The sequence below is a fragment of the Rattus norvegicus genome, chromosome 8 (assembly GCF_021556685.1).
Source record: "Rattus norvegicus strain SHRSP/BbbUtx chromosome 8, alternate assembly SHRSP_T2T, whole genome shotgun sequence".
Taxonomy (NCBI): domain Eukaryota; kingdom Metazoa; phylum Chordata; class Mammalia; order Rodentia; family Muridae; genus Rattus; species Rattus norvegicus.
Genome location: NC_141541.1, coordinates 104,828,559 through 104,844,266, shown reverse-complemented (window position 1 = coordinate 104,844,266; position 15,708 = coordinate 104,828,559). Strand labels below are relative to the sequence as shown.

Genomic DNA, 15,708 nt, shown 5'->3' with positions numbered 1-15,708 from the left:
TTTCCTTCCTTGAGTTGCTTCTGTGAGTCATTTTGTCAGAATTACAAGAAAAGTAACTGGTACAACTTCCTAAAAGACACCACTCTAGGAATTAGGATCTTTTCCAAATGAGGAAACGTAGAATCATTGTTCTGCCTCCTCAAAATGCCAGATAGTTTGTAAGAAATGGGAGAGGGATGACTGATGGTTTATGAATGGCAACGAGGATTAAATGAATTTTCTACGTCTTCACGGTAGGGTACAGCTGATGAGATTCAGCCATTAGAGCAACCAGAATTTTCCAACCTGCTGATTTTCAATTGTGCGCCATTTAATAATCTTATTGTATCTCAATTTGCAAAACACAAATAAAAGGCAAGTGCCCCAATGGCTGTCAGATTTCTGAGGCAGAGTACAGAGACAGAAGGCAGAAAGAGACCAGAGTCTGACCTTCAACAAACAAGACCGTGTTTATTAGCAAAAACAGTGAGGAGCAGCCTCTCTCCCGAGGGAAAACGAGGGGTTCTGCCAGGGGAAAGCTGAGGCTATGACCCTGTATAAGAATGGGGTGTGGGGCTTGGGAACTGTGGCAGTCATGGGGGTGGGGTGTTCCATGAAGGTCTGCTGAATCTTAAAATTGTCTGCTGCAAGCAAGACAGAGTACCTTGGGAAACAAGCTGTCTCTGCAAGCATGCTTTCTGGGCTGGCTGATAATGGCCGGGCAATCTTACAGCATTTGTGCTTCTTTTTACATTATATATCTACTATTATTTTAAATGGTTTTTAATCATTTATGAACTGTTGCTAGGAGGAAAAAGCTTTTAATTGTTCTGTTCATTCTGACTAGCTTGTTAAGGGCCAGCAGCAATATGATTGATGGCTGCTGTGTGACAGTGGTGTGTGTGTGTGTGTGTGTGTGTGTGTGTGTGTGTGTGTGTGTGTGTATGTGTGTGTGTTGGTACACAAGAAGTGCTGTGGCTTCTCATCTATGTGCACATGCCCTGGGAGTGGTTGGTCACTGAGGACACAATGGTGAGAACCTTTCCCCCATAACAGGGGGAAATCAGCTGTAAGGGACTTTCATTACCTTTGTATGTCAGTAGGGTATGTCAGTGTAGACAGTCTGAACAGGGTCCTGAACAGGGGTGCCAGGTGACAATTGAAGGTAGGTGGTTGTTGTGATGGCAGGACTCCAGTGGAGGTAAGATACCTTGAGCAGGATACCTTCTCCTAGGGGAGCCAGGGGAAGATTGTAAGGCAGGCTATGGTGAGTGCGAATCACATTGTGACAGGGTGGTGGCTAGGGAGACTGCCCTGAAGCCAGGACATGGGACCCCAGGCAGCAGACAAGGCTGAGATAAAGAGTGGGAAGTTCAGCTGATTCTAGAAACTTTCAAAGGAAGAATGAATACAGTACTACCTCTGAATAGGGTGGAAGGGCGGAAGGTCAAAGTGAATGTGGGTTCCAATGACATTGATGGGAAACTCTTGGGAAGGGAAGCTGAATTTTGCAAGAAATGTAATGACACCAATAAATGCCAAGTTAAGGCCACAGTTGTGGGGTGGTGGGCCTTGAGAGGAAGCCTGGTAAGACTGAGCTAAGGCTAGAAGCCCCGGAGACCCTGAAGACATGGTAGTAGATTTGCCTGCTCCCAGGACCAGGCCCTGTCACATAGCCATAGCACCCTCCCCCACACACCCTCACCCCCATAGAGAGGTTTGTGGCTATCAGTCACATAGAGGCAGCACCCCAAGCCCTTCCACACATAGATGAGGCATCCCTAAGCTCTCAGACCCAGCCAATAGGGAGCACCTGTTGTCAGACCACAACCCATCCCCAAAAAAGGATCCTATCCAGAAGGAGTAAAGGTGTGTGAGAGTTACTCTGTCATCGAGAGCTTCTGTCATAAGAGCTGTAACACGGCCTCCAGGACAGAGAACTACTCTCATAAAACGCCACCACAAGCTTGCCTGCACCCCTGGCTAGTCAGCCTCCCACCAGCTTGGCCTGGCCTGACTTAGTACAAGATGCCCCAGTGTGGCATCTTGGAGCAACAAAAGTGACCAGTGATGGCAGCAGCAGAGGCCGGGGCGGAGGCAGCTGCATCAGTGAAAGTGGCAGACACAATTCCCCCTCCCTGCTCGAGTTCTCTCCCCTTCACTTGAACCCTCCCACCTGGCCTGGCCAGAGATCTCCGTGGAAGGCCTCTGATACCCAGGCCCACACAGAGTGGGGTACGGAGAAAGACTGGTGTCCTCCAAGCAAACATGGCCATCATGCAGCTTTGAGAAGAGGGGAAGGTGCGGGTACACGACCTCCTCCACAGCTAGGTGGAGGCCAGCTCATCACAGAGCAATGGTGAAATAACTGACTCAGACTGAGTCCAGGACAGAGTCTAGGCTAGCCTGAGTCACAGGGAGCCAAGTGCAAAAAAAAAAATCAGTGATGTGGCTGGAGAGATGGCTCAGAGGTTAAGAACACTGGCTGTGGGGCTGGGGATTTAGCTCAGTGGTAGAGCGCTTACCTAGGAAGCGCAAGGCCCTGGGTTCGGTCCCCAGCTCCAAAAAAAAAAAAAAAAAAGAACACTGGCTGTTCTTCCAGAGGATACTGGCTCAATGCCCAGCACCCACATGGCAGCTCATAACTGTAATTCAGGGCTTCTGACACCCTCACACAGACATACCTGCAGGTAAAACACCAATGAACCATCCTGAGTTCATTCCTGCCTTAGCTTCCCTCAGTGAGGGACCGTGATCTAGATAAATTAGCCAAACAGTGTTCTCCTTGGGCTTCTTTTGAACATGGCCTTTATCATAGAAACAGAAAGCAAACTAACACACACACACACACACACACACACACACACACATACCTGCATTTTTTTTTATTTTTTTTCCTTGCTCTACCACTGAGCTAAATCCCCAACCCGCAGCTGCATTTCTTTTTTTTTCTTTTTTTTTTTTTTTTCGGAGCTGGGGACCGAACCCAGGGCCTTGTGCCTGCTAGGCAAGCGCTCTACCACTGAGCTAAATCCCCAACCCCTGCATTTCTTATATTTTTGGTTGAGACTAGCCTTTAACAGCTGAGCCACTCCCACCCCCCATTTCTTAAACCTCCCTTTCCCTTATTCACGTGGTGTACAGACTCCAAGCCCAGGATGCTTTTTGTCTTCTTCTGTGACCCCTACTTCTACAAATCAAAGCCTCCCTTTTCTCTTACTAACCTTGGCTGTGTGATTCACAAGCCGCTGGCCAAGGACCGAATGTAAGGAGCCCTGGAGAGTTCTTCCTCTTCAGCCACAGGAAAGATTTTGTTTCCATACAGATGAATGGCTGGAAGGAGGGAGGAGCAGAGAAATAAACAGCGGAAACACTCACTTGTGACGGGAACAAGGTCTTTCCTGAAAGGCTCAGTCATGTTTGTGTTAAAGGAAAGTCTCTGAAACAAGACCAGGCATCTCTCCAGCGTTCTGAACAAAGGAACAGAGACTCCGGCTGAGCAAGTGAAGTGGCCACAGAGACACCATCTTGTCCTGACTTCCTTTGCATTTGCTTAAGCACTTCTCAGTCCTCCACCCAGCCACCCCCATCCCCACAATGGTGGCATCTACCCTCCCAATACATTTGAGACTTCTGTGGCCTTGACCATGGTCCAGAGGCATAAACCAAAATAATTAATGAAACCAAAATAACTGAAGAAGACAAAAATCAAAAGTAACTTTCATGTTATGTCTGAAAAAAAAAATCACTATGTTCTGCCAGAAATGACCATTTCAAGGTTACTCTGTCATCTGAGTTTGATGTGAATTGTGGTCTTTGTGGGTTTTGCTTTAAAAACACTGTACAGAGTTCCGACTCTGAGGCATGAGCCGGAACTTGGTCATGCACTAATAAAGGGACTTATGTATTTTTTGTTTGGCTGGTTTTGGTTTTGGTTTTGAAGACAAGGCTTCTCTGTGTAGCTTTGGTTGCCTGAAACGTGACAAAGATCCACCTGCCGCTGTCTCCCAAGTGCTGGGAGTAAGGTGTACACCACCATGGCCCCACTGCCTCACATACTTCTAATTGGCTTAACTGGAGTCGTCGTGTAAATCTTTCTTCAGTGGGAATTTTAGCAGCAGGAGTGGCTGCAAGAGGGTTTCCACCACCTTTCCCAGGTGATAAAAACAACCTGAAGAATGGCGGTTGACGAGAGTTGAGCCTTCGCAGATCCTAAAAGCCAGGCCTAGGTTGGTGCACACCTTGAATCAGAGCACTCCAGAAGCAGAGGCAGGCAGACCTCTGTGATCCAAAGCCAGCCTAGTCTACATAATGAGTTCCAAGCCAGTTGGGGCTACACAGTGAGAACCCGTCTCAGAACCACAACCAGAAGCAGAGTGTGGTGGCGCATACCTTTAATCTCGCCACTGGGGAGGCACGGGCATGGGGTAGGCCAGGCTGAGACCAGAGCTAATTTCAGAACAGCCAAGGTTCCACAAGGAAATCCTGCCTCAAAAAACCAAACCAAAAACAAAACAAAACGAAAAATAACAACAAAAAAGGTTAAGGTCCTAATACATTTTAAGCTTAAAGAAACCCAAGATGTAATGTCTGGAGAGACCGCTCAGTGGTTAAGAGAACAGTCTGTTTTTCTCAAAGATCAGGGTTCAGTTCCCAGCACCCACATAACAGATTACAACTGTCTGTAATTCCAGTTCCAAGGAATCTGACACCTCACAGCAATGCACATAAAATAAAGTTAAAATATTAAAAAAAAAAAATCTCTGAATTCAAGGCCAACCATTTTGTACCAAGCAGCCATTTTGTAAGATACAGAGGTTACAGTAAAGAGATTTCTGTCCCTACTCAGATAGTGCACATTTGGGAAAAAAAGAGACAAATGGAGGCAGGGACAAGGTGATTTTTTGAAAGCTCCGAGTTTAATACAATAGGACTCCAGACTGCTCGCTCACTGTTCCTTGCCTGTCATGCAGTAACTGGCCTGTGTCCACTACAAGAGCTGGTACAGGCCTCGCCCAGCCCCTCATGACGTCACTGTCCCGCGCCAGCCAATCAGCCTCGCCTGGCTCCGGCTGAGCGACTGTTCCTTGATGAGGGTCTGTGGCTTGTGTTGTGACCCTGCTGAGCCACCATACCTCCCCGCCTCCGCGCCCAACGTCCGCGTCGCCGTTCTGCGCCGCCGCCATGGCCGACGTGGAGGACGGCGAGGAACCCTGCGTCCTTTCCTCGCATTCTGGGAGCGCAGGCTCCAAGTCGGGAGGCGACAAGATGTTCTCCCTCAAGAAGTGGAACGCGGTAGCCATGTGGAGCTGGGACGTTGAGTGCGATACCTGCGCCATCTGCAGGGTCCAGGTGATGGGTAAGCGATGCACGCGAAGTCGGGACCGCTGGGCGGGCCTGGCCGGCGAATGCTGGACCGGGCCTCCAGACACCGGATAGTTCCTGCAGGAAGTGGGCGTGACCGGGTTCCGGGAGAGGAACCTCGGGGTTTTCCTGGGCAGCCTAGCGGCCAGCAAATCCCACAGCGGATCCCTCTCGTGGATCTGAGGGTTGGGATGTTTAATGTTTTTGAGATGCTCTCACGTTCCTCAGGCTGGATTAGAGCTTGCCTATTTATCCGAGGTTGACTTTGAACCCTTGAGGCTCCTGCCTGCACCTCCCAAATTCTGGAAATTGCGAGCCTACGCCACTATCTGGATTCTGTCATAACCGAAATGATGCTCAGTCTGTTTGCTTCCGGATGCATTCGGTGGTGCTACTTGGCTGGCTTTTAAATTTTATTTTGACAAGACGGATCAGAACTTTCCTGTGTTGAAGCGAGGGCCAAGGTTTGCTTGATTCAGAAACTTCATCTTGCACCCTTCCCATCCTAAGACACCATTTCGTAGAGAAAACACTACCCTGCTATTTTGTGCCTTTTCGAAGAACTTCCTTTCATAGTCGTCTGTTTTAGTATTTTGAACGAAAATATCAGACCAAAATGAAACGTATCAAGACAATCCAGTTGAGTTTTGCACAGTTAAGAGCTCAGTCCACCTTGAAAAGAACCCTGTCTCTGTCTTTTTTTCCAGACAGGGTTTATTTGTGTAGCCCTGGCTATTCTGGAACTCTGTAGACCAGGCTGGGATGCACCTGCCTTTGTCTCCTTAGTGCTGGGTTTAAAAGTGTGTGCCACCATTGCCAGACTCTTCCTCTTTTTTAGAAAGGGTCTATCTTGTGTAGCCAGGGTGTCTCCTGATGCGTCCTCCTCCCAAGTGCTACAATTTACAGAAATGAACCAGCAGGCCTAAGGCATGCTGGGGTTTGAGCTTCATCTCGGTACACTACCAACTGAGCTGCATAACCAGCCTGTCTTCCAGTGTGTTGGTTGTACCTGTAATAACAACACTCTGAAGGCTGAAGCTGGAGGGACAGCAGTGCATTTGAGATCAGGCTCGAACAAAACCAAAGCCAGGGAGGAACTGGAGAGATGTTTCCACAGTTAGGAGCACCACAACCACAGTTTGATGTTCCACACCCACCTGGCAGCTCATCACCCTCTAACTCCTGTTCCAATAACTCCAGCACCCCGTTATGACCCTTGAGGGCATTAGGCACATTTGGTATGCAAACACAGATGCAGGTAGCATAAACGTAATTTTAGATTACTGTGAGAATGCTTTACAAGGTGATGGGGGTGTTGATTGAAATAGATTTCTGTAGTTTGCAAATGTGCAATCAAGAGATTCTGAAGTCTTTGTACTCACTTTTCAGGAAGTTTTCAACACGGTTCCAAACTTTACTTGTTTACTGTGTAAACACTAGTTTCTAAATATCCGATTTGACTAAAACACTAAAATACAGCTGTTCCACCCTTCTCCCTTGCTTAGGAACTGGGCCATAATTTCCATTTCAGAGTTGAGTGTGGTGACTCATGTCTGAAATACCGGCAAATACCGGCACTCAGGAGGCTGAGGCAGGGGCATTACTTTTGTTCTTTTTCAACACAAGCTTTGCTTAGAAATTTTATTCCTACCAGGTGTAATGGTATCTTTCATCTCAGCACTTGACAGGCAAAGATAAGCAGATCTCTGTGTTAGAGGCCAGCCTGGTCGACACAGCTGAGGCTAAGTAGGGGGACCCTATCTTACAAACAAATAAATAATGAATAAACCTTAAATATCTTTAATTTAAAAAGAGAGACTTTTTTAAAAAAAGAAGAAGAAGAAAGATTTATTATCTATAAGTACACAGTAGCTGTCTTCAGACACACCAAAAGAGCGCATCAGATCCCATTACAGATGGTTGTGAGCCACCATGTGGTTGCTGAGAATTGAACTCCGGACCTCTGGAAGAACAGTCAGTGCTCTTGATCATTGAGCTATCTCTCCAGCCCAAGAGAGACTTTCTTTTAGCTCTTTCTTAGTTTAGGATGAATCTTTCCAAAGGGAAGTTTTAGTATATGTGCTGCCGAAGCGAGCACCCAAAGGGAAGTTTTAAAAGGATTTTTTTCCTTGGAAGGGCTATTTTTTCCACAAATCTAAATAGTAAGAGATGTAGATCCTAAAGTAACCAATGAAATGTTACAGCACAGACAGGTGCTTAACGTAGGCCCAAGTTTGGGTTATAGATAACTCCTGGTCATGTTCGTGGGCTGTGAGAGCTTAGTGCCACTCAGTGGTCAGGTGACCACAGGGAATTAAATTAAGACTTGGTAGTCCTAATCCCTGGCATTGTTTGAAAGGTTATTGTTGTATGCTGTAGAAATACTGTCTCAGATTAGGAACATCATTCACAGAACTATTTCTTTGATCAAAGTGTGGCAAATCTCTAACTTGAGACAGAGGCAAGAGCATCTCAGCATGTTAATTCAAGAGCAGCCTTGTCTGTAGAAAATCCAGGCCAGGCAAGATAAAACAAAAGGGGGGAAAAGACTTAAAAAGAGACTTAGAAACATTTTACTTGGAGATTGTTTTGAGAGGCAGGTTTTTGAAGGTTTATTTATATGAATACTATTTGCACATGTGTCTGCATGACAGAAGAGGGCCTCAGATTCCACTGTAGATACTTGTGAGATACCATGTTGTTGTTGGGAATTGAACTCAGGACCTCTGGAGGAGCAGCCGTCTCTCCATATTTATACAATTATATTTATTACCCTGTTGTTAATGAGTCATACTTTAATCCCAGCACTTGGGAGCCATAGGCAGGTGGATCTCTCGAGTTCCAGGCCAGCCTGATCTACAGAGTGAGTTCCAGGACAGCCAGGGCTACACAGAGAAACCCTATCATGAATAAAAACAGCAAAATGTATTTATTATGTGTGTGCAGAGCGTGTGGAGACTTAGAAGAACAGTACTGGGGAGTTGGTTCTTTCCTTCTGCCGTGTGGGTCCTAAGGCTTGAACTCAGGCCTGTGCCCTAACCTGAGCAGTCTAGCTGGCCAGAGATTGGCTTTTAAATATATATTTAAGGCTTTTTTTCACTTATTTTTTATTCTGGGCATGGTGGCACACACCTTTTAATCCCAGCACTTGAAAGGCAGAAGCAGGTAGATCTCTGGTTTCAAGGCCATCCTGGTCTACTTAATGAGCTCTAAGGTTTCTACATAGAAACCCTGTCTCAACCCACCCCACCCCCAACATTTTTACATATTATGTTTGATTAATGTACATGTATAGAGGTGTGTACATATGTGTTTAGGTGCCTTTGGATCCCTCTGGAGCTGGAGTTCCAGGCAATTGTGAGCTCCCTGAGATGGGCATTGGCATTAAACTTGCATTCTGTTTGAGAGCTCTACACTGAGCCATGTCTCTAGCCCTGGCTTTCAATAATCTTAAAGTTATTTATTTGCCTTCTTACTCGAAAGTTGGCCTGTCACCCAGTTGCAATATGGGTAATCTCTCCCTTGGGTCCCACTTAGACCCTGTAAGGAGGAGATCTGTTCCCCCATACAGCCAGAGTAGAGTGCCTGATTGTGATAACTTAGAGATTTCTCACCAGCTGTTTGGAGCCTTGATGTCCTACCTTACCAAAAAAGTGGCTGGCTTGACCACCAGAGCTAAGCAGGCACAAATGATCAGCATACCTGGTGGTTTGCTCACCTCAGTCCTCCATTTCTTAGTGAGCTCCATGAGGGACAGCCTTGGTTGTCATTCCAGGGCATAAATCCCAGAAGATGAGATGTTTAGTAACTATGGATAAAGCCTGTGGAGGCAGTCTATAGAAGAGGCCTGGATGGCTGTGGATTTTCTGTTTGTTGAGGGTAACAGTGAAAGAAGCAAATGCCTGTACTTGAGCCAAGAGTAAGAAGAGGCAGGAAGCACCCTTCATGCTATTTTTCCTTTTGGACAAATCATTCTAGCTAGCAACATGGTGGGGGGTAGGGGGCGCTAGTTCTGGGGCTGGAGAGATAACTCAGAGGTTAAGAGGACCTTGGGTTCCAAAGGACCCAAGTTCAATTTCTAACGTCCACATGGCAGCTCACAACTCTATAATTCTAGTTCCAGGGACTCTGACACCCTCACACAGACTCACTTGCAGTCAGAACACCAATGTACATAAAGAATGTAAAGGGGGGAGCTAGTCTGGAATCACCGAAGTCCTACTGCCTCAGCTTCCTTAGCTCGCTGATGACAGGCATGAGTCGCCACACTCATATTTTCTTTTTCTGGACCTCTTTTTCTCTTTCTGGGTCTGGAGACATGGCTCTGTGGTTAAGGGAACATACTACTCTTGCAGAGGACCTGTAATCAAAATCTTCCACCAATGGTGAGCACCTCACAATCTGTGACTCCAATTCCAGGAGTACCCAGCACCTCTGACCTTCAAGGGCACCTGCATGCACATATACATATGTACATACATACATACATACATACACACATACATACATACATCTCCACATTTAGACCCATAAAATAATTAAAAACAAAGACTTTTCTGTTGATTTGAGCTTTCTTTTACCTAATTTGGACTACTAATACAGTTAAAGAATGACTCCGTTTTATTAGCTCCTCAAGTCTAGTACTGATCGGATTTTAGAAACGACTAAATTTAGAACTTCTTAGGTTCCTCTTCTTAGTATTTACTCCTAAGTAATTTATTCAAGTACTTTGTCAATACTGTGAATGCATTGAGGATTAGGGGTTCAAATCATCTACGTCAGTTTGAGCAACATGAAGCCCAGTCTCAAAAACAAAGGAAAGGAATTTTGCTTATGAAACGATTAGAAAAAGCCTTTAACTTTCAAGCAGGTTGTATAGTCACATAGTTTAAAAGTAAGGGAGTAGATGTGGAAACTTCATTATTGGGAGAGCTGGGGGCACGTGCCTGTGATTCCAAAACTTGGAGGTAGAAGGTAGAGGCAGGATTTTAAGGTGATGATTTGGTGTGGCAGTTCAGGTTAGTGGATAGCTGGGGCTACGTGAACTCCTAAAACAAAACCTTTATTAGTTCCCTAGTATCCTTCTAGATCCTTATGTGTATATAATCAAATAATCAATACATGGCTATGGGTTATTTACAATGGTGTCTTGAAGTAAATACCTCTAAAGTTGGTCCATGTGCACGAGCAACCTGGGGGTCTACAATAACTTTTTGGCATTTCTATCTAGAGTGACTTCCTGTAGTGTGGTCACCAAGCTGTCTTGTCATGCGAGCTTGTAAAATCACATTGGGGAGTTAGCAGAATGCCACATGTTGTATTTCTCTTTAATAGTTGTTTTTAGGAGAGAAATTAATAATATAAGACTTCTCTTCATCTCTGATCCTTGGGGCTTTTTTGTTTGACTTTGAAGGTCTGGGTTTCCAGTGTTGCCTCCTGAACTCCAGATGAGATTCGCTCTGTTTACTTTCAGATGCCTGTCTTAGATGTCAAGCTGAAAACAAACAAGAGGACTGTGTTGGTATGTGGTAATTCTTTCTCCTGCCTTTCCAATTAAAGGTTTTTCTTCTGTCTCTGTGGGAATGTTTGAATTTGCAATTAAAATTGACTTTATTAAACTGGCTGAGGTTACCCAGGCCTGTAAATCCAGAAGTAGAGCAGTTGAGGCCAGCTTTTGCTATGTAGTGAGACCTGTTTTCAAAAAAAAAACAAACAAACAAAAAAAAACCTGAAAGAGAGAGAAATGTCCTGGTCAGTACATAAAAATAAACCATAAAGCAGTGATTAATTATGACTATAAAATGCTTAGGGCAGTTAGGGACTGGTGAGATGGCTCAGTAGGTAAAGGAACTCGCATCTCAAACCTAATGAGCTAAACGTGATCTCTGGAACCCCTTTAAAGATAGAAAGAGGGCTGACTCCCCAAAGGTCTTTGACCTCCTCCACATGAAACTGAGGTGAGCACCCCCACCCCGTCATATACACACAATTATAGATAAAAATAGTTTTTAAAACAAGCAAAATTAGGACTAAAACTAAAAGGGAAAGAATTCTGACAGAAGACTTCATAGTAAAACATCTTTTTTTTTTTTTTTTGGTTCTTTTTTTCGGAGCTGGGGACCGAACCCAGGGCCTTGCGCTTCCTAGGTAAGCGCTCTACCACTGAGCTAAATCCCCAGCCCCGTAAAACATCTTTTTAATAAATAATAAAATGTTTTAGTTCTCAAAAGACCTTAATAAAATAAATTTGCAAATTCTTTTAAGACTTGGTTATATACTCTATTCATGGTCATGATAAATGTTTTGCTAAGCAGAAAGAAATAATATCTCCTATTAAGAAAACTGCTGGGGTTGGGGATTTAGCTCAGTGGTAGAGCGCTTACCTAGGAAGCGCAAGGCCCTGGGTTCGGTCCCCAGCTCCGAAAAAAAGAACCAAAAAAAAAAAAAAAGAAAAGAAAACTGCTAAGCCAAGACTGGTAAACACACCTGTACCCCCAGCAGAGGTAGGAGCCACTACAAGTTGGACACCGGCCTGGTCTATCAGCAAATTCCAGCCAGTCAGCTGTGCAGTGAGACCCTGTCTCAAAAACACAGTGAAAAGGAGGAAGTAGGAGGACAGAAGGGAGGGAAAGAAGAAACATTTCAAGACCTGAGCTTGGTGGCTTGCATCTGTAACCCAAGTACCCTGCAAGGCTCAGACTGGGCAATTACTGTGGCCTACGTAGTGAGTTCTAGGGAGCCTGGGCTATATATTATAGCAAGGCTGTGTCTCAGCAAAGAACTCTGCTCAGAGAGATGGCTCTCTTCAGCCACTCTGCCTATCTAATTGTCAGATGAAGTGCTGTACCACTTGCTGTCATGGTAAGTTTTGGTATAATTAACTTTGGGTTTTGGTCTCACTTGGAGCTTGTTATGTAGACAAGGTGGTCTTTTATGATTCTCTGGGATCCCACTGCCTTCCAAATTCTGGGACTGTAGGGTGTGACCACACCCAGCTGGATGGTTTAGCATAATTAACCCCTTTAGAAAAACAGCTGCCTCAGTGTACAGCTGCTGATGTTCCATGCCCACCATCTGTTTATAACAGCCAGCTATAGGTTGAGCCTGTAAAACATTTGTATTTTGGTAAATAAAAACCAGAAGGATGTTTTTTCAATAAAGCAAACCACAGAAGATCCCCAAGGTTGCCCCGTGACTGAGGAGGTCTGGGGAATCCCACTGTCCTAACTTAAGACAACTAATGGAGCTACTTAGGAGCTAGGGTTGTGGCTTCACCCCAAAAACACAGTGGCACATTTCTTAAATGTAAATATTTTTGTAAATAGAAAAAAACATGTTTTGATCACTTGTTCAACATTTTTTAGGATTATGAGTCATGACTTTTCTTGGTTTTTAAACTATAATTTTGAACTTAGCAATTTAAATTTTTAGAATATTTACAATTTTTGTTTTGATAATTTTATATAAGCATATAATGTATGTTGATTTTACCCACCCCCTGTTTGCCCCTAGCGCTCTCCTGACGTCCCCCTCTGTGTGTCCCTTCCTAACTTCCTGTACCCCTGAGCTTAGCTATTTAAGTTGACCTGTGTCCTATCAGCGGATTTGTTTGTCCATTTGTTTCATTGTCTGGTCTTGATACAGATCTTGTGATGTAGCAAGTGGCCTAGTGCAGCTGCTCTCTCTCTCTCCTGCAGTGGTCTGGGGAGAATGTAACCACTCCTTCCACAACTGCTGCATGTCCCTGTGGGTGAAGCAGAACAACCGCTGCCCTCTGTGCCAGCAGGACTGGGTGGTCCAAAGAATCGGCAAGTGAGAGCCGGCAGAGGCTCTCCTGGTGCGGTGGGTGACCCTGGACAACCTTGTCACCAAGTCACTGGACAGACTTGACACTCCAGGGATTCACCTTCAGATAGAGGGAATGGTGTGCGGCCTCTGGGACTCATCCAAGGCATGGTTTATCATTTTGTCTGTTTAATTTTGGGAAATTGTCTACAATTAAGATAATTTATTAAAATAGCCTTTCCTACCTCTGTGGTGTGTGTGATATGTACTGCTTTGAACACCAGCAATTGAAGGATCTTTGTTGTTTATCTGTCAGTACACAAGGGCTGGGAGAGCATTGCGTTCACAGAAGAACATTTTGTGTTTATGCTTGGTGGCTAAAAAAATAAATAAAAGAATGTTACACTAAAAAATAAAATGCATTGAGAAGCCAACTCCTACCCTTTGCTCCTAATACCCTTTGTTGTTGGGAGTGAGGCAACCCATGGTATCTTCTTTTCTATAAATGAGGGTTAACTTGTACTGAGTGAAGAGGGTAAATACAGTGTAACTGTTAAGAAACCAGAAGTCGGGCTGGGGATTTAGCTCAGTGGTAGAGCGCTTACCTAGGAAGCGCAAGGCCCTGGGTTCGGTCCCCAGCTCCGAAAAAAAGAACCAAAAAAAAAAAAAAAAAAAAGAAACCAGAAGTCAAGGAAACTACTGTTTCACTGTTCAACCGCTTAGGGTTAAAGAAGTATTTTCTGTTTCTGGGAAGGTTGTATTGTATGTTTTAGTCAAAATATTAGTGGGAAAATGCTTAGCAGTATGGCACCGGAGTTCATTATGCAATGCTTTAATAAATGAAATATTGTGCTTTGAGTTATTAAAGTTTGATCTCTACTCTTAAATTCATTAAAATAATTCAGTAAATACTTTATACTCTTTATTTGGTAGTAAAAATTACTTGGAAACACACAAACAAACATTTTATCAAACTGTTCCAGTAGGAAAATATGTCTCAGTGTGTGAAATGCTGTGTGAGTCAGAGGAACAGACTTCCGGTCCCAAGGACTCATGGAAAAACCTTAAGGACAGGGAAGATGGCCTAGTCATTTAAAAGCACTTGCTTCTCTTGCAAAGGACCCAGATTGATTTCTAGCACCCTTGTTGACCCTTAGCTATGTAACTCCAGTTCCAAGGAATCCATTATCCTCTTCTTGGCTTCTGTGAGTATTACATGTACACAGTGCCCATGTAAACATGGAGGTACACACACATACATACAGACAAACACTCTTAGATGCTCTAAAAATGATTTTCTAAATGTGTTTAGAATCACAATGAATTCAGAATTATGGAGGGTTTGAGACCGGGTTGCACTGTAGCCCTCGCTGGACTGAAAGTGAACGGAGCTGGCCCGGGCTCTGCCTCCCAAGCACGACTGTTGCAGGCGTTCACACCACAAGCCTCATAAGCTACGATCTTACTTGTTAGTCTGGTTTCTCTGAAACTCGCTTCTGTCAGACCCACTAAAAATATGGGTAAATAGTTTCTAAATTTTCTAGGTACTAAAAGTATGTTTGAATGAGTCTATAGACTTTTTTATATATAAAGGTAGTCAGAGAGTAAACAGGTGCTTGGCTTTGCTGTGAAGGTGGAAGTCTCCCGTCATGTACATCAGGTGGCTTTGACAGTTCATAAGTGGATTCTGGATAGCAGTAATGAGCCAGTGCTCCACCCAGCGAAACGCTAACAAAGCCCTACTATGCTACACACGAGAGGAGGATGAAGGGGTGAGACAAAAGCTTCTGACCCCATTCCCCATTGGCACAACCCCCCTCATCTGCACAGCCATCCCAGAGTTCCGAAAAAACATGCAGAGGCAGTTTAGTTGTAGGTTCCAAAACCACTGAGCAGGTTTTCACTTTGAAACGCAGTGTAAGGTTTGCTGACTGTAGTTCATTCCAGATGTAGTCAAGTTGACCCAGAACAGCCATCACACTGGCAAACGGGTAGACCAGCTGGTCCTTGACTACCAATCCTTTGTTCAAGGCCAGTCAGTGCAGCAACAGAATCAGCTCCTTACAGAGTCAAACTGCCCTACCATCCAGGCTGCCTACAGGAAAATGAGCATGAGGGGTGTTGACAGTAAGATCTTAAGGAACTTAGTTTAACATTAATAGTTTGCTGTTTACCAAATTCTAACATGGCTTAGTTCCTGCTGGTTGCAGTAGGGAGAATGTGCTCTCTTTCTCTGTCCATAGAGCTGTCTACAGCTATGCAAATTTATTGAGGCAAACCGTGTGTGTGTGTGTGTGTGTGTGTGTGTGTGTGTGTGTGTGTGTGTGTGTAGCCATGTTTGTCTCTGGATGGATATGTACACCTGAGTGCAGGTGTCCGCAGAGGCCACAAGAGGGTGTCAGATGCCAAGGGTGTGGGTGCTGGGATCCAAACTCAGGTCCCCTGGGAGAGTCACAGGCACACTTGTGCACTGAGCATCTCATTGGCCCGAGACTTAGCTTCTTTTGGTGAATCTTGGATCTGCTGTGATTTTCCTGTGCTGACATTAACTCTGCCTTTTCTACACTTATACTCATAGTA

At 44.7% G+C, this 15,708-nt stretch overlaps 2 protein-coding genes across 4 annotated transcripts in view; both read left to right on the top strand.

Annotated features, from left to right (window-relative positions):
• The window catches only part of Lrrc78 (leucine rich repeat containing 78), a 48,634-nt gene extending 44,743 nt beyond the window's left edge, over window positions 1-3,891 (top strand). For both annotated transcript variants that reach the window (XR_015626325.1, XR_015626326.1), the window contains exon 12: window positions 3,305-3,891. The gene's annotated coding sequence lies outside the window, so the exon portion shown is untranslated. The remainder of the gene's footprint in view (window positions 1-3,304) is intronic.
• Window positions 3,892-5,120: 1,229 nt separating this feature from the next.
• Window positions 5,121-14,032, top strand: Rnf7 (ring finger protein 7). Of its 2 annotated transcripts, none has more exon segments than NM_001106848.1 (3): window positions 5,121-5,338; window positions 10,817-10,864; window positions 13,041-14,032. In NM_001106848.1, coding segments are annotated over 3 exon segments (342 nt in total). In that variant the 5' UTR covers window positions 5,121-5,163; the 3' UTR covers window positions 13,160-14,032.
• Window positions 14,033-15,708: the final 1,676 nt, after the last annotated feature.

What these genes read in the sequence shown, in the direction of transcription:
- Rnf7 (XM_087561296.1), top strand. Translation starts at nt 5,164, where the DNA reads ATGGCCGACGTGGAGGACGGCGAGGAACCCTGCGTCCTTTCCTCGCAT. An exon ending in GCGCCATCTGCAGGGTCCAG is followed by an intron (nt 5,332 to 10,816) that starts GTGATGGGTAAG and finishes GTTTACTTTCAG; the next exon opens with ATGCCTGTCTTAGATGTCAA. An exon ending in CAAACAAGAGGACTGTGTTG is followed by an intron (nt 10,865 to 13,040) that starts GTATGTGGTAAT and finishes TCTCTCCTGCAG; the next exon opens with TGGTCTGGGGAGAATGTAAC.